Source organism: Serinus canaria, chromosome 2 (assembly GCF_022539315.1).
Source record: "Serinus canaria isolate serCan28SL12 chromosome 2, serCan2020, whole genome shotgun sequence".
NCBI classification, from domain to species: Eukaryota; Metazoa; Chordata; class Aves; order Passeriformes; family Fringillidae; genus Serinus; species Serinus canaria.
In genome coordinates this window covers 116,904,745-116,930,197 of record NC_066315.1, presented here as the reverse complement: position 1 = coordinate 116,930,197, position 25,453 = coordinate 116,904,745, and the positions used below count along the sequence as shown (strand labels likewise).

Genomic DNA, 25,453 nt, shown 5'->3' with positions numbered 1-25,453 from the left:
TGTAGGCGCTGGCAACGGCAATAGCATCAACCAAAGTTATGAAGGCACAGCAAGTTGTGAAAAGTGAAAGTGGTGAGGAGGTAGGATCTCAATCTTTCTAAATACCAATTGTTACAGCTCAGCTGTATCTTCAATATCAGCTCCTCTGTGCCCATAACATCTGATAGTAGGCAAAATTTTTTAAGCATGAGTGTTACACATCCAGTACAAGAGGACTCAAGGATATCCTGTGTCAGGATACGAATCCATAGAACAGTTACACGGAAATTATTGTTCAGAAGAAGGATGAAAGTACTGTAATTGATTATCTCTATGATTATATGAAAAGGGTCACAATGGAAGTGGTGGGTTTTCTTGGTTGGTGTTGCTGATGTGCTTTTGTTTCACAACTACTACACTAAAAGGTAGTCTGTATTTACTTTCTTTTCCCTATTAAGCCAAAGCTTTTCTTGTGTATCTTCTAAGCATAGTAGGTTCCATTTATGTTCTTGCTCTATAGGGCAATGGGGAGGAGTCTCACAATGTGCATGCCTGTCATCCTGAACATGTATATTACTTATATTATGAACATGTATATTTTAACTTTGATTCATTCTTTTAAGTTGCAATATTTGACATAATCTGTTGTTTTACCAGATGCTAGTTCCGTTCCAAGATACTCCAGTGGAAGTAGAGCAGAATACAGATCTACCTGAGTATTTGCCAGAAGACGAGAGCCCTACTAAGGAACAGGACAAAGCAGTATCTCGTGTTGGGTCACACCCAGAAGGTGCAGCAAGTTGGCTCAGCACAGCAGCAAACTTTCTATCAAGATCTTTCTACTGGTGACTTGTGTTTGGTGTTGAAAGACTGTGTGAATGAACCAACAAGGGGGCCAGTTTTCCATTGGTGTGGTGAACTGCCAAGTGCAATTTGCAATAAATCATCGCGAAAATTTTAGATTAAGCAAATGTATGCTGCATTTTACATTTTATTGGACGTTTAGCCTGACAGGGCAGGGGTCAAAGGACAGAGGCCTCCAATCAAATTGTTCATTAGTTTTTCATGTAGATTTTATTGCTTCACTTTTTAAAAATGGGTCCACTCTTATATACCAAATGTTTGTGCTATACCTGTAGAGCTTTAAGTTAAGTTTGACTTCACATGAAACACATGGTAGATAGAATCCATTCAACTCGTCTCAGGGCCTCTGTGAAAGAAAATTCTTAATAGCTCCAGTTGTACATTGAATGAAACTCCCTTTTCATTTCTACATCCCTTTGGACTAACATTGTTTTGTTCAATTTTCTAGATTTTGACTCCAGAGGAAAATACAGTCTGCCTCTTTTTTTTGGCCTTTGTTTTTGCCAGCTGTATTCACAGCATGAGCACGAGGATCCCCTTTTGCTGTTAAAACTAGAATCACTACAGACTTTAAATGTGTAACCCTTTTATGTATATTGATTTTTTTTCCCAGCCTGCCCTTAGCTATTGGAGTGCTTAAGAAAAAAGGGACTGAAAAAACACAAATATGTATACATACATTGTACAGTAAATAAACTAGAACATATTTGTAATGATGGGTGTGACTGACTTTATATATATATACATATATATAACTAATAAATACCACTGACTGCTGTTTAGGCTAGCTGGGAAGACTAGCAGAAAAAGCTGTGGTCTAATGTAGTGATGACCCATTGCAGCTCTGCCTGCAGAGAATAGAGGAATGTAGACTATATTTGATTAAGAAATGGTGTTTACTCTTAGGAAATATTTAATGGTAACTAAAAGTTTAAACTTGAAGTATAAAGCGGGACAGAATGCCTCTTTTGCCACAGTGCCACACTCGTAAATTTTGACTTTTTTTTTTTTTTTTTGTTTGTTTTCCCCTAACAATCCCAATATGCAATTACTGTTTCCTCCTAATGTCTTTCATGAGACTCCCATGAAGTATAATACATCAGCTTGGCTTGAAAACATATGCAAACAATTGGCTTTGCCCTGTAACTTACAGACAGTATAAGTCTAAAGATGTCTTAGTAATTCCTGTGAGCAGAAGTGATAATAAAAGCAAAACTTCTGTAGGTAGAGAATAACATATATCTGAGCTGTTAGTAAACACTGTGCCTGAGAGGATTCTATACACAGTGCTTGAAAGCTGCAGTGCCCCTGCTTTGTTGCACCAGAGAAATACAGCTGAGAACTTTGAAACATGTTATAAACGTTGTTATACAGTGCTTTTTTGTGGTAATGTATTTGCTATAATATGAATCATATTTACCACTTGGAGACTCAGAAAAGAAATTTAATGCATCAGAGTTATTCTCCTGTGCCTATGCACAAGGAATAAATAAAAACCCACAGGCTGTCATAGTACTACAGAAATGCTAATAATATGATAATGTAAAATAATAATAATAATAATGCAGGTCAGAGTTCACCCACCCAGGTTAACTGTCGTTCTAAGGAAGAAAAAAAACCCCGAAATCTTGTTGGCAGACTAGATGTCTCATGTTTTTTACAATATCTAGTTTATTTTTGATTCAGGTTTACACGCACAGATTGAAAATACAGGCTTTTCAGGGCATGTATTGCTTTAAATATGTAATGCTCTTCATATTGCTGTCTAGAATGTTACAGTACCAAATGTGTTTGAAAAGTCCTCTGTTCTATAGCCATGAATGCAGAGTTTTGTTTTTCTGCATTAACATCTGTTTGCATTTGCATTACTGCACATCTATTTACTAAAAGACTACACCCTTTGGATATTAATGGTTCAATACCAGTAGGTATTACAGTTCGTTTGTGCTGTAGGTGTGCTTTTATGACAGTATTGCAGCTCTTGTAGAACAGTTTAAGGCATCTGTAAAAGTTTTTGAAATACATTGTAAAATAATAAAGGATAATATAACTAAACAAAGCATGACTGGTGCCTTTTTAAATGTCTAAAGAAAATCTGGTGCCTTCTTAAATGTTCTGCCATTCTTTTAAGCTACTTGTGGTTTTAAAGTGTATTCATCTTAAATTGGACAGCGAGGAATGCACATGTCCAGTGGTAGTGACTCCTTTGCTGTATGTCACAGCAGTATGTGTGTAGAACATGCTTACATTTCAAAGTTTCCTGTAAAAATGGGTAAGCAGATGATTCTTGACAATATTATCTCAAATTGATTCTTAGGGGGCATTTTTGGACATTAGCTTTTTTTTAATAACTGATGCTATGTAGGTCATATTTCATTAGGGAAATTAAGAAAAATCAACACTTCTGGAGAAATTGCTTTGATAAAACTGGGGGGAGGAGGCAAAGTCATAACACAGACTCATTAATTTTATGCTTGTATTTTTCAGAGGTCAGATGAAGAATAAGAAAACCCTTCTGATCTGACCTAAGGATATGACAAAAAAAAAAATAGTGCAAAATTAGAGGCTTCTAAAACAAGCTGAACTGGTAGATGGGGCATTGGTATTGCATTGCCAAGTTGCAGAGTACTCAGTTGCCAAGGAAGTCACTGCTTACATCATGGTGGAAGTTCCTAAGTTGTCCTAGGGCTATCACTGTATACAGCATAATGGAATAATCACTACCACGTTTCCTCATAATAAGAGTAAATGCTGATGGGATAGGTAGAGGCAAAATTGAGGCTCATAGCTGTGCCTCTGTGTGCAGCTGTCAAAGCACTGTAAGCATTCTGCAGTACAGTGAAATAAATTATACTCTGGCTTTCCCACTCCACATCACCTATGGCTTATTCTGTACAAAAATAGCTGATGTGGCTGAGTTTTGCCACAGGCCATGTAAGCTGGTGAGGGGGGTACTGTGTAGGGCTAATATGGAAGAAAACATTGACTACCTAGGCAGATGCAAGCTGGCAGGTGTGAAGTACTACTGAAAGTGCCTGCAATGTAAAATAAAATGTGGGTGCGCCTTTTTGCCTCTGACAACGTTCTAGCTGTCAGCTAGCGGAGTTTAAAAACACACCTAATAAAAATTAGCAACAGCACTCCTTCCCATGTTCCTTTGGCAGAAGGCTGGATCATACAGTCTTTCCTGTTTCTTTGTCTGTACCTAATTATTCAGAGTTTCTAAAACATTAACAACCTCTGCCTGGTAAAATTAAGGGTTGAAAACAGATAGAGATGACAGTAACGTCTCAACCATCTCTGATGCTGATTGTAATTCTTCAGGAAAAGTTGAAAGCACATGATTTGGCAAAAGGGAGTGAGTGGAGGGGTCACTGGAGACTTCTTCAGTGAGGTACAGCATCTAATTAGCCCCAGGGGTGACTGCCTGTTGAGATTCCTGCTCTAAAGCTTAGTATAAAGCTATTAGAAAAAGGAATTGTCCCATTTGTAGTTTACAGAGGGCAGGCAATGGTCTTTGTTTAGTCTGCATTGCAGATTTTGAAAAGGGTTGTAAAAAGCTGATTTAAATTTGCAGTGCTTTGCATGTATATAGAGAGCACATGGAGAGCAAGTCTACCTCTGTGAGCTGACACATGTACCACATCAGAATTACATTATTTTAAGTTTCTTCAAGTTATTGTTCATTTATGTGCATGCTGCTCTATGCAAGTGACAGCAAGAGTTAGAGCTTCCTCCGTGGAATAAATTAAGATCCCTTAAAGCAGTTAAAGTCTCAAGATACAAACACATCTCAGAGGAGATGCACACTGTTAACAGATTTTTGTGCCAGTTGTCATGGTAGAAGTTGTTTATTATGTTAGGATTTGAAGGCTGCTATCTGGATCAAGTTCCCAGCAGCTCTCTCTCTTTGTGGCTTCCAAGATACAGAACTTGGTAGCTAAATAATTTCGGCAGTGTTTAATACTTGCCCAATGGCTACAGTTCAGGTTGATCAGCCAGTGCTGCTTGTGCTACTCTGACTGTTGTTTCTAAGGAGCTGAATAAAATCACAAGCAAAACCAAACTTCTTATGTCAAAAGCACTTCTGTGCCAGCAGTGTATGGCACCATGTCTGGTGTAACAAAGGTCTTTTAAGTAGCTGTTACAGAAATCTAAATGCCACAAACCAACCCTATGACAGGAGTGCTTTCATTTCCTATCAGAGCATCAAGTTAAGTTTAAATACGGAAAATAAGGGGGTACTGTTTGAGGTAATACTTTGCTGTTTCAAATCTCTTCTGGAAGTCCTTCAGGCTCATGGCATGCTAACCCACCGGTGAGGGAATTGCTGTGTCAGCTTCTCTGTGGGAGTTGCCCCTCTGGATGCTTGCTGGTGAAAGGAGGGTGAGATCCCTTAGTGAGCCCATGGTGAGCTAGCAGGCAGCAGCTGGCACACTGTTCACACCTAAGATCCCACAGACATGTGAACATACGTAACACAAGGTCTTTAAAAAAGGGTTTTTCTACTGACCTCATTTTACAGACTGCACAACAGAATCTGTTTACCCAAATTACTCAGGAATCCTGGGAAGTGCAATATTTTGTGAGCTGTCTCAGATTCTTAGTTCATGCTTCACTTCATAAATAAACTGAAACACTTTCCATTTTAAGAGAGACCTTTGCACTGTCAACTTCTTTGGGCTGGAGTAGGAAAGTCAAACCTGTCAAAAGCAACTTTCCTTATTGAGTTTTACATTTGCTATCAGGATGGTGAAAGGCATGGTCAAAAGCCAATTTTCATCTCAAAATAGTTCTTACTGATTTATTGAAGTTCTAGGTAGCAAGTACCCTTTTTGGTAACAAATAGCCTTTTAAATTGTTTAGAAAAAAAATCAGCTATCTTTGCATATGTTGTATTTCAAAAGCTTTGCACAACATGATCTATTTCAGCAGTGCTGCCTGCATAAGGTGGCCAAGGCATCTGCTGCTTTCACTGGAGTTAAATACCACACTGACCGTGGTATTTGTGCTCTTTCCAGCAATTAATGTTATTAGTTGGTTTTAATCTTTAACATTCCTCTAAGGAGGTGTTGTCTCCTTTCTAGACTCCCCATATACACAGTATTATATATCTAATATAAATGTGGTGTTACTTTTAAATTACTTGTCAAGAGCGTGTTTTGGTTAAACTCTCTTCCTGCCCCTGTAGATAGCATAGGTAGAAAATGACAGCACACCGAAATGTCCCTTTTGTGGTGTGACCTTTCGGTTGTGCTTCCTTCACTGGGCAAGTATCCATGGTGTATTGTTTTGTATTTAACTTTAAAGGGTAGGTAGATGATCCAGCACAGGCAGTCCTGGTTTTGGGAAGGCTGAGAGGGAGTGGAAGGAAGCTGGAAGGCAATTCACAGGCAAAGAGACTTTGCATCTGCAGATGGCTGCTCCTCCTGGCCAGAGGAACAGTGCTAATTTAGCTCTACATTAGACTGTCTAAAGGTGAGGATTTAATATGCATTACTGCAAGATTAATTTATTTTTCTGAATAAAAACTTAAACTGCCATAATGGATTTTTGATTGTAAGTCCCTGTATTATTCGTATGGAAGTCCCACATTCAATGTTGACAATGCCATTCAGGTTCATAATCTTGGTATAAAACTAGAAGCTCATACATTGTCCTTGGATTTCATGGCTTTGCCTCCTTTGCTACAACAAATATGTGCTGTAATGTTTCAGCAAATAACCATTATTGTTTATACACTGTAATTCAGTGGGATGTAGTAAATGGCATATTTTAAGGAGTCTATTTCTTTGCATATAAAATACCTGTAAAGCTTACTGAAGGTGAAGAGTGGCTACTACTTAGCACTCGATTGTTGGCTACATTACTGAAACAATGAAGATATAATATTTCCCTATAATAGGGAAATAGCAGCCATTTAACATAGGTGAGCATTAACTCTGTCATTTAGGCTGCTGAAGCAATCTTATTGTTAGAGTTGATGTAGCTGCTTTTGTTTCTCCATATGTGTAGATGGTCTGGTGTATAAAATGCATTGGTGTTTGTAACAGTAAATTATGTGTGCTCAAAGGATACTCCTGCTCTTTAAATGAAGTTATATCTGAACCTTACAACAGGCTAAGCAAATATAAAATAAATAATGACTGGTTTTTGAAACCATTTTCAGTGTTGTAGCTTTAACAATAAAAATTCTCTGCCATTCTGCAAAATTTTGTTCTAAGAAAAAAAGGAAATGGATTTTTGGATATAAGCCTTCACTGTGAAAAGAGCTTCTTGATACATAATTTCACAGTGATTATTATCAAACAGGTGTGTGTTACCCTCTTCAAAGCTAGGAACCTGTAAATAAAAGCTGTCAATGGCTATTTCTTCACCTGGAATATCTCAAAAGTCATACCCTCTCTAATATTATGTTTGTGGTTCATATTTGTGTGACTGGCTAAAGAAGTGAAGAATGTCATATTGTGCTCTTTTCCTTTTCTTTGCCTTCCACACACCACTTCTCCCAGTATAATGAACCTGAGGTAGGTAAAGCTAAATAGTCAATTGCAATTCAATGTATCAAGGGTTTATGCTTTTATTATGAAATTATGAAAAGGAAATGGTAGTTATTAGGGTAAAGCACCAAAAATAACTTTAGAAATTTTAAAAATTGTAATGTGTCTAAATTTTTAAAAACGCTTTTTTGAGGCACTGTTCATAATATACATAGGGAAGCATGATGCAGACCTGGCTGTAGAATGGATGGATATCTGGTTAACTACAGTGAGAGCTACACCTGACTATTATTTGTTAAGACCCTGAATGTGTAAGAGTTTCCTGCATCATTTAAATTAATTGAGTGGGAGGAAGAGAAGGAAAAAACCTAATGCCACAAAATGAAGTAAAAGCTTGAATGTAGCCCAGCCCTTCCTGGTCCTTCTCTGTCCCTCATCCCAACACCACTAGACTGCAGCAGGGCTTATAAACAGAGATGTGGGCAGGAGCAGACCCTTTGCTCATGTGAGACTGGCAATGAGTGGAAGAAGTTGTCATTTGCATTAGCTCTGAGATACTTCAATATTTGACCAGCCAAAACATTAGCACTCTAGTGTCACCGACATGTTTTATGAAAAATCCTTTCCTTAGGATTTTTCCCCTCCTGAGAAGCTGAGAGGCCTCAGGAACAAACTGTAAACAATTCTTATCTGCTGCTGTGGAATGCAACAGGGGGAATCTGGGATTGGCCTCATCTGGCTGTTTCCAATTAAGGGCCAATCACAGATCACCTGTACAGACGGTCTCGGGCAGAGACAAGCCTTTGTTATTGATTCCTTTTCTATTCTTAGCTTAGCCTTCTAGTGAAATCCTTTCCTCTATTCTTTTAGTATAGTTTTAATATATTATCTATCACAAAATAATAAATCAAGCCTTCTGATACATGGAGTCAACTTTCTCGTCTCTTCCCTCATCCTGGGACCCTTGTGGACAATACCACACTCTAGGACCAGTGTTTCTTCTGCAAGGTCAATGCCATGCTATTTTGGCTAAACAACAGTACAGTTGTCTGTGTGTCTGGCTTGTTGGACAGTCAACCACCACCAGGGAAGAGAGAAAGGGTGGTCTTTAAATAAGTTCTCCTTTTGGGGAGCTGTAAGGATACTTAAGCTTAGCCTTCATTTATATGCTGTGTGCCCACCTCTAAAGAGATGTGTACTTAAATACCATTCCTTCCTTCAGGATTGGAACACTCAAACCCAAAATCCCTCACTGAATCCTGAACTCTGAGCCTGCTCTCAGCTGCTGAGTGATGGGTTTAGGATCATCCAAATAAATGATAAGAGGTACCCAGCAAACTTCCAATATCTGCTCCCAGTGACTACAGCCCATCTCAAGTACCCACCTACTCCTAGACTGAAACGGCAGCTGGCATCAGCTACTCAACCAATCCAATTTACTTTCAATCACACCATTACTACAACCTCCCTCCTCCATCTGGGTAAACATATGTCTTTGTTAAACACCACCATTTGTACAGGATAAAAATTGTCAATGCTGACAAAAATGCCCCCACATAATGCTGTTGTGATTGCAATGTTGTCCTTAAGCTGATTTTAAAGAAGTCTGTGATCTGATCAACATCTTCCACTGCTATTAGTGGGGAAACTTTCTTTGATAGGAATAAATAATGTAAAAATGTTTTTATTTCATCCATGGTAGATGTATTCTCACTTTCCTAAGACAAAGCTCTTATAAGCCACTTATTAATTATCAGTAGTGGTTTGCAGTGCCGCCGTAATATCCCCAAAGCAATGGCTGTTCCATGAATCATTTTTTCTAATAGTGTCTTGGCAGGAACATATTTCCTTCATACTTTTCTGAGGCTGGCCCTTAAATCTGGCAGGCAGAAGTTAAAAATCTGAAGACAGTTACTGGTGATTGCTCCTTGTACCAGCTTTTAAGACATAACCAGAACTGGCCTCCAAAAAGGAGTTTTTCCTTTTTTCCATAGCAGAGGGCAGTACTACTAGGACTGTCCTACAGGATGACTGAATTCCAGCATAACCAAGGGCCTCCACTCTCTAAAGCCAAGAATTATGAAATAATATAAAGTGGATGAGGGTATCTGTTTACACAAAGAAAGTTGCTGTGTGAGACGCGAGAAGGCAAAACTAAGAACCAAATTTGCCCCCTGCCAAGGGGAGAGCTGTTCAACGAACTGGACACCCACCAAAATTGTGCAGTGCTTTTTGCTGGACCATGCTGCAAAATGCTGGCTTGATCAGCATGAAACAGGGACATTGGTTTGGGTTCTGTGACCTGAGCTTCTTGCTCTTCAGCACCTGGACTCCAGATGCTTAAAATTAACAGTTCCCTTCATAGAAAAAAAGTAAGTCCAAGGATGTTGGGAGTTCCAGTCTTGGTGCAGTGTCTATCAGCACAGAGTGTGAGATCCTTGAGCAAGTAAGTATTTTTCTTTTGTACAAACCTCCTTCTTTTAGTGCAGACTTTGTTCCTTGTTTTTGCTCTTATTACAATACTTTTGTTGTCATCATCATTGTAGTCTTTCATCCTTTCAGTCCTTATAACACTAAATATGGACATTTAGTTCCCACAAGAAACTGGACTTAAGTTCCCCTAGGATTCAAACCAAATAATTTTGTTTCTTGTTTGTTTTATCATGCTGCTTGGGTATACTAGAGTGCTTTCCCCCCATCATTTCTGCAGCTGTGAGAATTAGGGATGCCTGTTTTTAAATGAAAATTGAGATTTTGTGGAATTTCTTTCCTTAAAAACTGGGGCTTTGCATCAGAAAAGCAAAACAAACCGAAAAGTTAAAACAGCTTTTCATCCTTCTTGTTTTGCTAATTCTTCACTGGCCTCAGCTTCATCCTGCTGTTTCATGCAACCTATTCCTGTTTCCCTGGTTTTGAAGCATTCAGTGTCCTTTGGATTGTTTGTGTTTTTGCTTTGTTTTCTTCTGCCTGTTTTGCTTGCCAGAACTCTACATCTCACTTTTCAACCAGGCAAAGCAGGATAACAGGACTGAGGGGCAGTGGGAAGGAGGGACTGGCTGACTCCCCTCATAAACAGATGTTTGCAGCAACACCTGAAGTTATCTGAGCCTTTAGAGTCCAAAGTCCTAAAAGGTCTGCATGGCCATGCTGGTTTCTTGCTGCATGGGAAGAGACTTTAGGAAGAAACTCCACTTGTATTGTGTCTCAGGTGTCTGCCCATCTGTTGGCTGCAGCTGCCTGTGCCCATTCCCATTACTCGTGGACCCGTGTCAAACACAGGAGTTGTATCCTGGGCCTCAGCAATGCCACTGGGGATGCTGCCAGCTCTGAGACGTTCTGCCATCCTGTTGAAACCACTTCTGCACATTAAGCAAGATGGAAAGCTAGTAAGTCACAGAATCACAGGCTGGAAAAGACCTCTGAGATCACAGAGTCCAACCTGTGACCAAACACCACCTTGTCAACTAGACCACGGCCAAGTGCCACATCCAGTCTTTCCCTAAACATCTCCAGGGATGGTGACTCCAGCACCTCCCTGGGCAGCCCATTCCAATATCTAATCACTCTTTCTCTGAAGAATTTCTTCTTATGTCTAACCTGAAGCTCCCCTAGTGCAGCTTAAGACTGTGACTCTTGTGCTCTCTACCTGCCTGCGACAAGAGGCTGAACCCCTCCCCGGCTACAGGGAGTTGGAGAAAGCAATAAGGTCATCCTTGAGCCTCCTTTTTTTCCAGGCTAAATACTCCCAGCTTCCTCAGCCCCTCCTCACTGTACTTGTGCTCCAGACCGTTCACCAGCTCCGTTTCTCCACTCCGGCCCCGCTCCCGCCCCTGTGTCCCTCCCTCCCGTGCTGCGGGTCCCGGCGGTCGCGCACCTGTTGCGGTTCTGCCGGGCGGTGCCGGGCGGTTCTGGGGCGGTGCCGGGGCGGTGCCGGGCGGTGCTGCCGGGGCGGTGCCGGGCGGTGCCGGGCGGTGCGGGAGCGGCGGGTGCGCAGCGGGGCGGCAGCACTAGATGGCAGCATGGACGTGCCGATGGCCGGGAGGCGGTGGGGAACGGCAACGGGAACCGGGAACGAGGGAGGGAGGAAGGGAAGGAGACAGGGAGCCAGAGAGCGGGTTGCCCGCCCGGGGATGCTGGCACCGCAGCTCCCGGCTCCTTCCCGGCTGGGGTGCGAGGCAGAAGATGTCTGACCATCTTTGACTCTTTTGGATTTTTGTTTGTTTGTTTGTTTGTTTTAAATGCATTCTTTCACTTTTCTGCCGAACTTTGTGTGGTTTTCATTGATGGAGCATTACACTTTCTTTGTTCTCAAATGGGTCTCATGCTTACGTTTCTTCAATTTTTTATTTTGTTGGGGTTTGTTGGGGTTTGTTTTGGTTTGGATTGTTTTAGAAAAACCCCTGGAGGTGGGTTTTTTCTCTAAATAAAGACCACTGTTTATTTTTTACAATTAATTTATTCATAACTGCATATAAAGCACTACAGACAATCTTAATGACCCATGAAATGGAATGGATAGTGGGTTTTGTATGTCTGTGTGTAAATGTCTGCAGATTTATGCTCTGTGTGCCACCTGCTTGAGTGACAGCAGTCCTGAGCTGATCTACCTGAGAGCAGTGCAAGTACAGGGTAACTTAATCCTAGTTTTATCCCAAATGTAACACAAATCAGGATTCAGCCCAAGTTCTTTGCAAATAAATGCCCCCTTCTAGGTCCATGCTTTGGTTCCAGAGGAAGGGACGTTCCTTTTGCTTCAACCTCCAGACCCATGTTTGAGCCAGGCCCCAAGAATTTGCCAAGGAGTAGGTTTGTAAGTTTAGTTTGCATGAGCAGTGGTCGGCTCTCAGGCCTGCCCAGCGCATGGCAGAGGCTGCTGTAACAGGTTTTCACCCAGTGCCCCATCACTGTCGTCACTTCTGGCTGATTTTAAAATAGAGGAATGTGAGCAGTGCCTCTCTTCATCTGTTCTGGTGTTTCTCATGGTGATACATGTTGGAAGAATGTCCATCTAAATAATCTAAATGAGGAATTAGTGAAAAGCAAAAAAAGGGTTTCCTGGAAGTGGCTAAGGTTTAGTCTGTGTGTGTTTATTTTTCTTTTGGACTGCGCTGTGCCTCATTCAGCACGGGGAGCAGGGATGGCAACCTGGCTCCTCCCTTCCTAGAGGGAGCTGATTCTCCTGCAAGGATGGTGCCGGCACCACGAGAGCCTCCTGGCTGCTGTGGCTGTAGGGTTAGTTCATGGGTGTGTGGAAGGCTGAGTGAGGCAAAGGAGAGGTCTGCACCCTTTAGTTAGGCTGGGATACATAAAGTTAGGCCCAGGTTAATACAGCCAAAATTTGAACTCCAAGTTTCTTCTTTAAAAAGCGATGCCCTTCTACTCTGTTTTGCTTAGCTTCTAAAAAACAGAGGAGTTAACTGTGAAATTAGAGGAAATTAGTGCCACTGCTATGGAGACGATCAACAGAGAAGGGGCACAAAAAAGAATTTTAATTTGGAACCTAGAAGATATTTTTTCACAATGCCATGCAGGCACTTTTATCCCAAAGGACAGAAAGCAGACGCAAGTAATTTTTCTGTAGTAGGGCCTGTTTAAAATGTATTACTGGAAGATCAGTTGGCTTGGTGGGCATGGATGTATGTGTAGGAGAGAGAAATGTTGTGTGCATACATTCAAAAGGCTCTTTTTGTTACCTGCGTGTTTCTGGATGGACAACAGTCTGTTTGTAGACTTCCTCCTGCCCCCCACAGTGCATATTCATTACAATACCCTATGTTATACATAAGTCCAACTTCATAAAAGTGCTGCAGGTATAAGGGTTTGATATTCTAGAAGTGTGTAATAAACAGGGCACATGGTCATGATTATTTCCCTCATGGGGCCTTTCCAAGAGAAGCCAGCTTGGTCTGTGGCCACAGCTGCTGACCAAGAAACCTGCCCATGGAAATTTCAGGAATTATAGCTTTGTGTTATGGTCCTATCTGACCTTGTGTCAGGCTCTGGTTGTAAGTGAAGCAGCTGAAGATGTTGGTGTAAAGTCCACTGATGTTTGTGTCATGATTAAATTCCCTTCTCATGTCTCTAGGCTATGTCCTTGAAAAGAGTCTGACATATTAGTAAAATGGATTGCTTAAAACTTGGAGTCCCATCAGTGAAATAAAAAATAGGGACTGAATAGTGCCATTTAAAAGTGGATGATGATACCAGTATTCCATAGAGAGAGAGAAGCAATAAATGAAAGTTGTGGGTGTTACTGACTATGCTACCAAATATTTTCATACCAATTAAAATGTAGTGCCACTAGAGATGTTTTCCTCATAATATGAGACAGAAGTACAAATACTGACTCAGAGAATGACAGTGGGGAAATAAGCTTGTGCCACAACAGATGTATAACAGGAGAGAGGCACATATAGCAGAGTGATTCAGGAAAAAAAATGCACAGGATTGCTTGTTATGGAAATGACAGAATTTGAGGTTTCTGTTGTGGGGACAGAAAAGAGAAGTTCTCCTGACAGTCAGTCAGAAATGAGAATTCACTCTAGGCCTTTAGAAATGTTCCAAATGGCAAGGCCTCATGGCATGCCTAGATGGTTGTGATCCTGTGACTTAGGCTGAGTGCAAAACTTGAAGTTTTTTTACCTTTTTATAGCAAGTCAAACATAGTTGTTATATGAAAGCCTTCCAGTTTACTCTGGGATATTTTGTCCATAATGAGGTTTGCAGTTTGAAGCTCAAGACTTGGAAAGTCTCCTGTGACTTTTGTTCATACAGTATGGACATAATCAAAAGGAAATTTGGGGAGGCTGAATTAAATTGGGCTTCAATTGGACATGTTTCCAAGGTGCATTTATAGAGGAAAAAATATGCCCATGTCAGCCTCTGTGTTGTCCTCTTCACAGTGAACATTCAACAGCTCAGTGCACAAAGACTAATAGTTCTTTGTTTTTGCCTCTTGCAGTCTCACCAGTAAGATGAAGAAGCAACAGTGGGAACTGGAAACAGGAACAAGCTATTGAAGAGAAGCATTTTGTGAATCCAGAAGCAAAATGAGCATGCTTTCATTAATATTTTAGCAAAACTGGATTCTTTCCCCAATTAAAATAATGCTATAAAATATCCCAGATCCAACATCTGCTAGATCTTCATTAGTTTAATTGTTACAGTTAGATTTCATGGAATTTTAGTGGCAACACTTAAAACTGAAGTAAAAGGGGTGCTTTTTCTGCAAATATCTTTGTGCACTAGAAACTTGGGCCCATTTCCTGATGGTCTTTGTAATACTGCTTTAGGATTAACTATTATTGCTTCTTCTGTCTCCAGGTAGAAAAGTTCTTTGCTGTGGACAGTAATTTTTGTTTGGTGATCCCAGGGCTACGTTCCCTGCAGTACCTGTGTCACTCCCTGTGTCACTTGGGGAGGTCAGCCAATGTTTCAGCCTTTAGCTCTAAGCAGGGCAAATGAAGGCATCAGGTTTTCCCCCCTGGCTGGTTAATGACAGTATTCCAGACTGGATGTAGCTGCAGAAGGAGCTGGATGCCCTGTGCCCTCTCAGCTGAGGTACACACACCAAACAGGGAAACATCAGCTGGAGGGCAAAGCCCCTTGCAGCAGTGATCCCATTAAGACCACGCACATCAAAATGAACACATACTTGCACAGCTATGCAGAGCCTCTATCAATTCCTCAGACTTGTGCCTGAGGGTTTATTAAAGGTTAATCTACAACTTCTTTTTGTTTCTTCCTCAAATCCCTGCTGATTGGATCAGACCACTCTTAATCTTCTTCTTTCCAATAGACCCTTGAGATGATTAGACACACTAGATACTTCTAGAGACTAATCTTTTAAAGAGACTGCAACATTAGCGACCTCCATAGGAAATATTCCTCCCTTTATTATCCTAAATTGCTATTTAGTGTCTAACAGGGACAAGCACATGATGTCCTTGGCACTGAGGAACTGGAATTCCATTGATGTGACTGTGTACCCTTCATGTTGTGAGCAGAGGAAAAGGAGGATGATCACACAGCTCTTCAGTCAGATATGTGACAGCCTCTCCCTCCTTTTTTATCACTTATGTCTTCCTTGCACTGGAAATTCCAGAAATGGTGTTTTTATGGTATTCTTGGAGTTAAGGTAAAACAGATATGCTGATATCTGGAGATCCAGACCCCAAATCAAGGTGTCATGAGAAGTCAGGGGGAAAGGAAGAGAAGTAGCTACAAGTGGGTTGCTGAAGGAGGCAAAGTTGGTGGATCAGGATACCTTAAATAGTGTTAAAGATGGATGGACAGGATGATGTGAAGTTTCTGTCAAATCCCAGCATTACTGAGTTCAGGAATGCTTGGTTAACTTAATGTACCATCAGCTGCAACCTGAAGAAAAAAGGGCTCATTAATTGCTATCAATTCTCTCAAGACAAGCCTAATTTCACTATTAGGATCAACTATTTTGTCACGGTTTTCTCTTACTTAGAAAAGCTTGTGAGATTCAAGGGTTCTACTTTTGGAGCATCAAAGTAAATACATGGAAAAGAATGTCAAACATTGCCAAAAATAAGGACAGGAAGTTCAGCCTTCTGGAGCTGTGCAGTAGTGGTACACAAAGAAATGTCAGAAAGGACAAAAGGTGGTGCTGTACTGCATTTGTGTTCAGTGCACCACAATCCAGCTGCATATCTGCAACCATTGAAATATACAAACACCTTAAAATAACTTGGAATCAAAATAATCTTGAGCTGAATTTTGCACCTGGAAGACGAGGAGATGCCTGAAATGGAGGATGGGATGTAACCATACAATTATTACTCCTTTTGCTAACTTTGTGCCTGGATGAAAGAGCTCCTCAGAATACCAGAGTCTCATTAGCTGCTTGCAGATAAGCTGTCCTACTGCTTGCTTCTCATTCAGCTGGGAGACAATTCATTCCCCGCTGCTTGGCTTGAAATGCTGAACAGTTGAGCTTATTAATTTTTATCAATATACCACCAGTGGCCCCTTTCTCTTCAGGCCACTCTTCTCTTTTTAGAGTCTTGACAAATGCTTCTGCTCTGGTTTGCACTGCTGCACATCACAAGGTCAGAGGTCTTGGGCTCACATTGGGACAGGAGTTTAATAATCATGGAAAGCAATGCTAGGCTGTCAGTAGGTGGTGTGCCAGTGTGGAGTTAAGTCATAACACAAACAAAACCCTTTAAGTTTAGACTCTTCACTACCCTTTGCAAAAGCAGAAATAGAACCAATATCCTGTTTGACAAGCTAGACCATGGAAATCTGCTGTATGCATGTGCACGTGGGGTTCCTAGTGTAGTAATCCAGACCTGATCTGCACAGTAGAGGCTTTCCTGCAGCACACACAGATCTCATAGCTGTGCCTCTAATAGGTAGAGTGTTGGACCACATGGTTGAAGAGTCCTGTGTATGTGTCATAATCACATAAGTTAAATTCAGCTAGCTGCTTGTAGAGCTGTCAGCCTGAATGCTCTTGAAATTAAGCTTTCACGGTTTGCCATCTGGGTCCTGTATGAAGGCAGAAATGTTTCCCATCTCTAGTACCATGTATTAAGAGACAAAAATTGAAGTTTTCTATACACCTGCCAAGCCCACATCTTGGTACCAATTATGGTTGAGAGTTTTCTTGGAAAAGCATCCATATTACAAAAATGAATCTTTTTGATAGTGTATTGGACGCATTTAGTTTGGAAGTTTATATTATGTGTGACTGGAATTGCACACTTGCCTTCATAACTACAGTCAAGCTTTGATCTCTTTACTCAGTACTCATTCAGACAAGAATCCCACTCACCTGTGAGGCTGAAGTGGCTGGTGACTGTCCTGCTCAGCCCTGGTGGGGCATGTCTGGAATACTGCGTCCAGTTCTGGTCTCCTCAGCACTAGAGAAACACGGAGCTTCTAGAGCAGGTGCAGTGAAGGGCTACAAAGATAAATAAGGGTCTGGAGCATCTCTCTTGTGATGAAAGGCTGAGGGGGCTGGGCCTGTTCAGCCTTGGGAAGAGACAAGGAGAGAGAGGTCCTTGTCAGGGTATACAAGTGTATATACAAGTGTCTGGATGGGGACTGTCAAGTGGATGGATCCAGGTTTTTGGTGGCGCCAAGAAATAGGACGAGAGGCAATGGGCAGAAACTGATGCACAGAAAGTCTCCATTTCCATCTACAGGTGAACTAATAGCCCTGTGTTTGTTTTGGTTGTGCCACCAACTCTAACTTCTTGAGATTGAAGGGGACAAGGTCTCTTCACAGCCCTAGGGTGAAGAGGCAGGAGGTGGCTGCAATGGTGCATGGCATAGCACCATGCAATCCTGTTGATAAATGTGTTCCTAGATGAAAGAAATTGTCAGAATTTGTGTGTCATTAACACAACTACAAAAGGTAGTTAGATAGGAGAGTGAACATAGTCGCTGGAGAGCATTGGAGAAATACATTTCTGTTCCTAAGTTAGAAACATAGATTTAGCTCTGAAGGGTGAGGTGAAGTGTGTGTCTTGCTTCACTCCAAGCTATCCTGGTCCCTCCTTGCAGACCTTGCAAGCTGGAAGTCCTATAGCCTTGGTATAGATGGATGGGAGCCAGATAAGTGAATGAGTGGTTAAAGACACACTGAAGTCCTGATTTTGCTTGTCTTATGGCTGTGATGTTTATGTAGAAGTTACATGTAAAGACTCACATCCCTCTGTTTCAAGCAAGTGTCTAAAGATTCAGAAACCATGGCAGTTGCTGGGGTGTTGTGCAGTTTATTATTGTGTATTGGAGATATTTTGCTAATTCTACAAGGGACCTCTCATTTTTAGTTAGTGAGTTTTTTTGGTTTATTATAGGTTTTTTTTTGTTTGTTTGTTTAGTTTTTAAATTAAAGCTTGATATTCCATACCTGAACCATAGCCCTAATAAAATAATTGGTAATATCAGCAACTGTAGTTTCTTGAGAAGAGCTACAGCTCTAGAGGTCTCTAACACATCAGTGATGGTTCTTACAGTTATATTTGCATCTGTGGGAGATGCATAAGTATTTAGTTGCACATTTGTGTCTTTGCTGGTGACAGCATATGAATAAGCACTTGTCTGTTTATTAACAGAATCCTGTTATAAATCTTAGAGGGAGAAAAAGCAACCAAGGCTTGCACACTTAAACTTTCTGTGCTTAGCAGCAAAGAAACATATAATCAGAAAAAGGAATTAGCTTGTGAATGAATTCTTAATTTAAAAATAAGGCAACATCATTGCATAATTATATTTTTAATTATTTGACTAATTATTGACTAATTGACTATAATATGTGAAGACAGTGCTAACAAATCATGGCTTTGGGAAATGTTTACTTTCAGGATCAGTATAACATGTATTTGCACAAACAGTAATGCCAAATTGAAACATCTAGACTGCCTCAAAGCTGGATGTGGTTGGTAAAAATAGGAAGCGAATTTCGTTTGGTTTCTTTAAGTCTTTCTTCTGCAGCAAATTCTTAAAATCAAAGCATAAAGACTGGGAGAAATAACAGTTTTGATTTTTCAAATGAGTATATTTTTTCAGAAATTATTAAGGTGTTTTTCTCATAGCCATTTCTGTATATTTTCTAGAATCCTTTGTGTAGATAATATAAAACACTGTGGCACTATCCTTCATCTCTTTTCTCTAGTGAAATCTTTCACTGGGGTTATTATCACAACTATTTTGCTACGTTCAATGAAATTAACATTGATTCCATTTGTTGAATTCATATGGAGACTGCAACTGCACTCTGCCTTATTACCAAATGAGTACAGTTTGCCCTTCAATAATTCTCTGAACTCTCAAATGCCTGGGAAATAATATGCTGGAGTGTTACCCAACTGTGACTGAAGCACCATTTGTGCGAAGTGTGACAGTGCACGAATGATATTCCACAATAAATGTTCAAATGACATTAATCTTCCACAGAGGTTCATTGACTGGGAAGATGCCTCAAATACAAAATAAAGACACTGTGGCTCCACGTCACATTATTTCTGAGCAGTTCCTCTGCATCTGTCCTTTGCAAATTTGCACATCAATTATTCTGTTATACACTTAAAGATAAGCAATTAGAAATTTAAAAATGTAACAAATTATATAATTTCTGCAACTGCATTAATGAAAAATTTACATTTGCTGCAGAGAAATCCTCTTGGCAGTGGTATCATCAAGAATGTAGTAGCAGTGTTATCCACCCAATCTCTGTTCTTGAGGATGATGGTGCATAACTCATTTTATGTTTTGGTTTCCTTCTGCCATTTTGTATAACAGGCATTCCTCAGCTGAAAAAGGAACAGGCTCTAACCACTGTTGTTTTCTCTCTTTGTAAGATCCCAGTACAGGGAAGAGAAAACTGTGCTATCTAAATGGAGATTTAAATTTACATGGAGATTTAAGTTGTGTGAATATTGGAAATGGAAGGAATTGCCTTTGAGGGATTGTGAAACTTGGTGGTAGGAGTATGGGACTGGGAGAATTGCTTATTCCACTTTCAATTCCTTCTCTTTTATTTATTTGGTTTTTGTCCCTTGGCCATGTCCTCTCATGTTTTACTTCCCTCCCTGGGAGACTGGGGGTAAGAAGAGCCTTGCTCCTGGTGTCACACAAATATTTGAGAGTCAGTTATTTAATACCTGCACAATTTTGTCGTGAAGTTTCCTGAAAATTGTCTTTCAGTGTCCATTCTTGACTTGAAGAACATAAATTAGTGGGGAAAACCCAAAATTAGTGGGGAAAATGTAGACCAGTGAGGCTGTGATCCTGCAGCATAAATATCAGACCATTTTTTCCTTCCCTGATTTCGGTTATTTGTTTAGCTGAGTATCATCGAGCATTCTGTACTCTTTGGAAGCCAAGACCCCATCTAAACTCATCAGTGTCTTCAAAAGCCAGAATTCACCTTTTGTGGCTGTGAATTTGCTGAAAATAGAGAGAATAAATCCAGGTCCTGGAAAGAGCACATGCTGTTTGGTCCAACAGTCTCTTGCTCATTTTGCTCAGGGCCTGAACAGGGAAACAGCCCCTAGGGACTGGTGGAATCCCATCCTCAGGACTAAAAATTGATTTACTTTTTCATTTATCAGCAAGGAAATTGCTTTTTTTTTGGCTGTGATGAACCAACCTTCTGACATCATGTCATAGATTAATTGCAAAAGACCAGAAGGGGCTGCTATGACCATCTAATCTGCCTTCTTGCATAACATAGACCTTTGGACTTTTGCTAAATAACTCACACTTGAAGGCCAGTGTATCCCCAAGGAAAAGAGCCAATCATGATTTTATTGCCAGAGCCCACTGCAACTCTTAGCACATTTTCCAATGAAGCTCTCTGTTAACTATTTTGTGGTCTTTTCTACGTGTGATATGTTAATTTTTTTTAAATTTTTTTTTTAATCAAAAGAGAATCAAGGACTTTCCTCTATGCCTCTATGCCATCCATGAGAAGGAGACTCTCTCAAGGTCATCTGCTTCCTGCTCCAGGAGGCTTGGTAGTTTTCTTTTGAATTGATGACAATTCCACTGAATGACAGCAACCATGAATCCAGCCTCTCTGACTTCTTCTGGATGGTGCAGGTTCCCTGTCTATTCTCTGGTGCTGTGAGTCCTGCACAGAAGTGTGTAAAGGCACATAAAAAGGCTCAGTTTTAAGAAAGGAAACATTCTCTCCTAGTGTGTAACCTGTACAGCCAGGTACTCCCAAGGAAATGGGATTTTGACGGGGTTGATGGCCTCAGTCTGAAGCAGAGTTCAGATTTTAAGTCTCTTCTTCCTGGGTTTGGGGATCTGCCACCACATTGTTGTACAGAGGCAGGGAGTCACTGTGGCTACTCGATCCAGCAGAAGAATGCCTGAACTTCTGAGCCTTCTCTCAGCAGGCAGTGGCATGAAACTGCACCAAGCTCCAGTGCCTACCTGCTAGGAACCAGTGTTTCCTACCAGGGGGAGGCAGAAAGTTCCATGTTTGGGAGACCTGTAGGACCAAGGGGAGAAAAAGACATTTGATGACCTGAATCACTGAATCAGATTCCCCACAGACCAGCTGAGGAGCCTTTGCTCCTGAGTCATCAGGCTAGGACAAGGCACTTGATTTCCAGGTGTTGCAGCCCTCAATATGAAGCGCTGGGGGCAGGTCACCAGAATACAGTCCGTGTCTTCGTGGGCTCCAGGGGCTCTGAGGTGGTGCTGCAGCAATAGCTGCGAGATGTGTGCTAGAGCAGGACAGCTCTGGGGGCCAGAGCAGAAACAAAACCACAGAGCAAAAACAGAAGCAAGAGGATGCAAGAGCAATGGCCAGATTTGTCTGTGCAGCTGAGTCACTGCCCTTTTTGGGGCTTGTGCTTACCCAGGAGCCCCAGGCTGTGGTGGTGCATCTTCTGCTTTATTTATTGGTAAGGACCATCTCTGCCCACACTCCATAGTCAGCTGTATTTGCTGCAACAAAGATTAATAAGCTACTGGGTGATGAGTAAATATTTAACAACATTTTTCTTTGCTTTGCTTTACATGTAAAATAAATATATTTGCAGAATATTCATTTTCCCTAGGTCTGGCAGCTTCCTAGAGTCTTTCACTTTTGACTTTCAGCAGATATGTTCATATGCTGTATCTAAAAGGATGGTGATGCAATCTTTATGTTTTGCACATAGCAAACATTATGTTTCATCCTCCTTTGAGAAAATCCCTTTCTGAGGTTTAAACTAAATGTGTCTCATCTTCATATTCAGTATGGCTCCACTTATGCTGCATCTTCCAAATTATGCTAACCCTTGTGTGCCTTTTTTTAGTAGGATTTTTCAAGGATTTTTCAAGTTCTATTTTGTTCATAGAAAAATTTATTGATGAAACAAAAGGCATTCCTTTTAGGGACTGAAATATTGATAACTTTATCTTAATCCTTATGTTTCAGTCTACTGCTGAATTGTTTGTTCTTTAGATTCTTCCTCCATACCTGACTATCTTCTTCAGGAAGAAGCACATCAAAAAAACTATTCTGAATGTGGCTTGGAAAATGCCTTATAAGAGACATTTGTTTCAACTTCAATATTTCTGAGGAAATTATTGCTCAGGACTGTATTTGGCCTTGCCACTGCTAGCTAGACTTTAACCTTCAGCTGTTATATTTTTTGCTTTTCTTCTTTTGAGTCTTCTTCAGCTGAATTCCATGGTGACCTGGTGACAGTTTACTGATTCCCCACTGCAGACTGGTATCTGCTGAGATTGCAGGTATCTATAACCTTAACTGGGTCACAAGTTTAAAATCCTGTCCATTGTATCTTTGTTAACTACCTCACTTTTATAAAAAGCAATTTGAAAGTGTAACATCCATCTAAGGATAATCCAATAAATCATATTCTGTGCTTGACCTGCACTAATAACATGACCACTGTGGAGGAGATGCTTCTTATTTTTCAGAAAAAAACCAGTAGTTTTGGGAGCTTGATGATTCACACTTGAATACCATCTTTCACCTGATAATCCTAATCTTTCTTAACTCTGTCATTAACAGAAGAAAGCAACCTCTGTCCCCCATATTTAACAGTAGGGTGTAAGTCGTTTGTAAATTCTACTCAAACACATTGTAACTTTTATTACATGGCAGAGTCATTCCTGTTAAGTTTGCTATTGTTATCAGTTACTTCTAGCTCTTTGTTTCCTAAATCATTCAATTACCCTATGTAATCTTCTCAGGGTCCCCTCGGTGGGGAAGGGGTGGTTGTGTGTCCCTTTCTGCCCTTTCTATTTCCTCATACTGTATTCAGTAAATATTATATTTTTCGTATATTTTATTTTCCAGGGTGAACAAAGCAAAATAATTGGTGCTTCAGGTCTCTTGGATAGCAAGCAAAACATCACAGAAAACTTTGCACTAATGCAGGAGGAGAACAAAGCTTTTGAACAAAAAACCTAAATTCCATCTGTCATTTCCACCCACTACTAAATCTACCAAAGACTGAACTTTCACCCGACTGAGCCGAACACAATGATATCTAGCTGTGGTGCCACTGATCACTGCAGAGCATAGACCTGACTTTTCAGCTTTTTGAAACTGTTAACATAGATTTAAGTGCAGCAGAGGAGGCATGAAGCCATGAATGTTTTATTGGAGAGCTCCAGATCATCTCTCAGCAGGTGAGTCCAGTGCCATCACTTAAAAGATTGACCTCCTATCTCCACAGCAGCAATTATGACAGGAACTGCCTTATTAGGTAAAACATATTAGATAAATTGAAACTCTAACTCTATTGATAAATTCATTCAGTAAAGCTGACCTCATGGCTCCCAGGCTACATGGAAAAATCTGTAGTCTTTGTCCTTTCATGCAGAGGGATTATCAGCCTAATGAAGAATTAGTGAGTGTCCATGTGACATAAAGAGCATATTAAGAATGTGTCTGTTTTGCAAATGTCTATGTACCATACAATCTTGGCCATGTACCATACAATCTTTGGGGTCTCACTTCAACAGCCAGGCTCAATAAGACACAACATGTCTCCCTTCCCTTTCCTAGGAAGAATTTGCTAAGCAATCATTCCTCTGAGGCAGCTCCTTCCAAGAGTCTCATATTATTTCTAAGCTTGATTTCAGCTTCATTATGCCCTGGAGTGTTGAGCAGGTACAACATTTCTGTGCTAGGGGACAAAATTGAGAGGAGGGATTGTTAATATCCAAGTTTTCAAAAGCAGTGGTGCATTTCATGAGGCGTTCTTTGCTCTGCTTGACTCTCCTCACAACCAGTGCTCATGGAAGCACAATTTGGCTATACCTCCAGAGAAAACAGTGTGATTACAGTGGTAATGCTGGATTGATGGTTGGACTTGCCGATCTTAAAGGTCTCTTCCAACCTTGATAATTCTACAATTCTATGATTCTGTGAATCTGGAAGTTCACAGTGAGTCAAAGCCTATGGTGTCTCATAATGCAAAAAAAGGTACCATGGAAAACACAGGCCAGTATGCCTCAGCTTGGGAAAGGAGAAAATTCTTTGCCAAAGCTGAGAACCTAAATGCTTACTACCTGTTCTACTGATAGACCTATAAGATTACATTTTCTTCTTGTCTTCAGACGAAACAAGACAACTGATTTTTCTCTTTTTTTTCTGTTTAGGAGGATAGACCATATTATTCATCAGCAGTCATCTCCATAGAGTACTAAAAGTTAGCCTGATGTTTTAGAAGCAGCTCAACAGTGTGACTGGTTTGCGGGTTTCCCAAAGTCACAGAAGTCACGGAATCATAGAATGGCTGGAGTTGGAAGGGGCTTCAGTGATCATCTAGCTCCAACACTGCTGCCATGGGCAGCTAGGTTACTACCTGGCAGTCTACTAGACCAGCCTCCTCCTGCCCCTCTCCTTCCCATCAGGAGGCTGAAAACCACAACGAGGTCTCCCCTCAGTTTCCTCCTCTTCACACTGAACAAACCAAGGGACCTCAGCTGTTCCTCATCAGGTTTCCTCTCCAGGCCCTTCACCATCTTCCTTGCCTTCCTTTGGACTCTTGTTCATAGCTTAATGTCTTTTTTATATTGTAGCACCCAAAACTGCACAAAGTACTCAAGGTGAGGCCACACCAGAGTGACACAGACTGGGACAATGCCCTGCCTTGCCAAACTGGTCATGCTGTCCCTGATGGTCTCCAAGACCTCCTGGCTGTCTGGGCACTTCTGGCTTATATTCAGCTTGCCTTTGACCAGGATCCCCAGGGCCTTTTCTGCAGCACTGCTCTTCAGGTCACACCTAGGCTGTTTGTCATGAGTGGAAACTTCAGAGGATAAGTTTTCTAGGGAAAAAGAAAAATTTAGATAATTCAGATGGGGTTGGCAGTCTTCTTGGTGGAGGTGGCTGGGGGAGAAATTCTGGAACATTGGTCAGCATAATGACAGGGAGAAGGTGCAAGAGGACCTGGACTGAAGATGCACATAGTGCAAGGAGTCTTTTACGATTATATAACTGATCCCTCACCCCCTGAGAGAAAACAGCTTGCCAGTATGGCAGCAGGAAAAAGGTATACACCTTTTATCTCTGCACTGATGGAAGGAATCATTTGTCTTTGTCTTCCCGTGGACTCCAGCTTTATTCCATCAGCTCTGGTGAAACTGTCAGACAA

General features: G+C 40.9%; 1 protein-coding gene across 2 annotated transcripts in view; it reads left to right on the top strand.

Annotated features, from left to right (window-relative positions):
• ARMC1 (armadillo repeat containing 1) overlaps positions 1 to 2,905 on the top strand; it is a 34,026-nt gene extending 31,121 nt beyond the window's left edge. For both annotated transcript variants that reach the window (XM_030233048.2, XM_009085758.4), the window contains exons 6-7: positions 6 to 80; positions 637 to 2,905. In XM_030233048.2, coding sequence (XP_030088908.1) covers positions 6 to 80; positions 637 to 828 — 267 coding nt within the window. In that variant the 3' untranslated portion in view covers positions 829 to 2,905. The remainder of the gene's footprint in view (positions 1 to 5; positions 81 to 636) is intronic.
• The last annotated feature ends 22,548 nt before the right edge of the window (positions 2,906 to 25,453 follow it).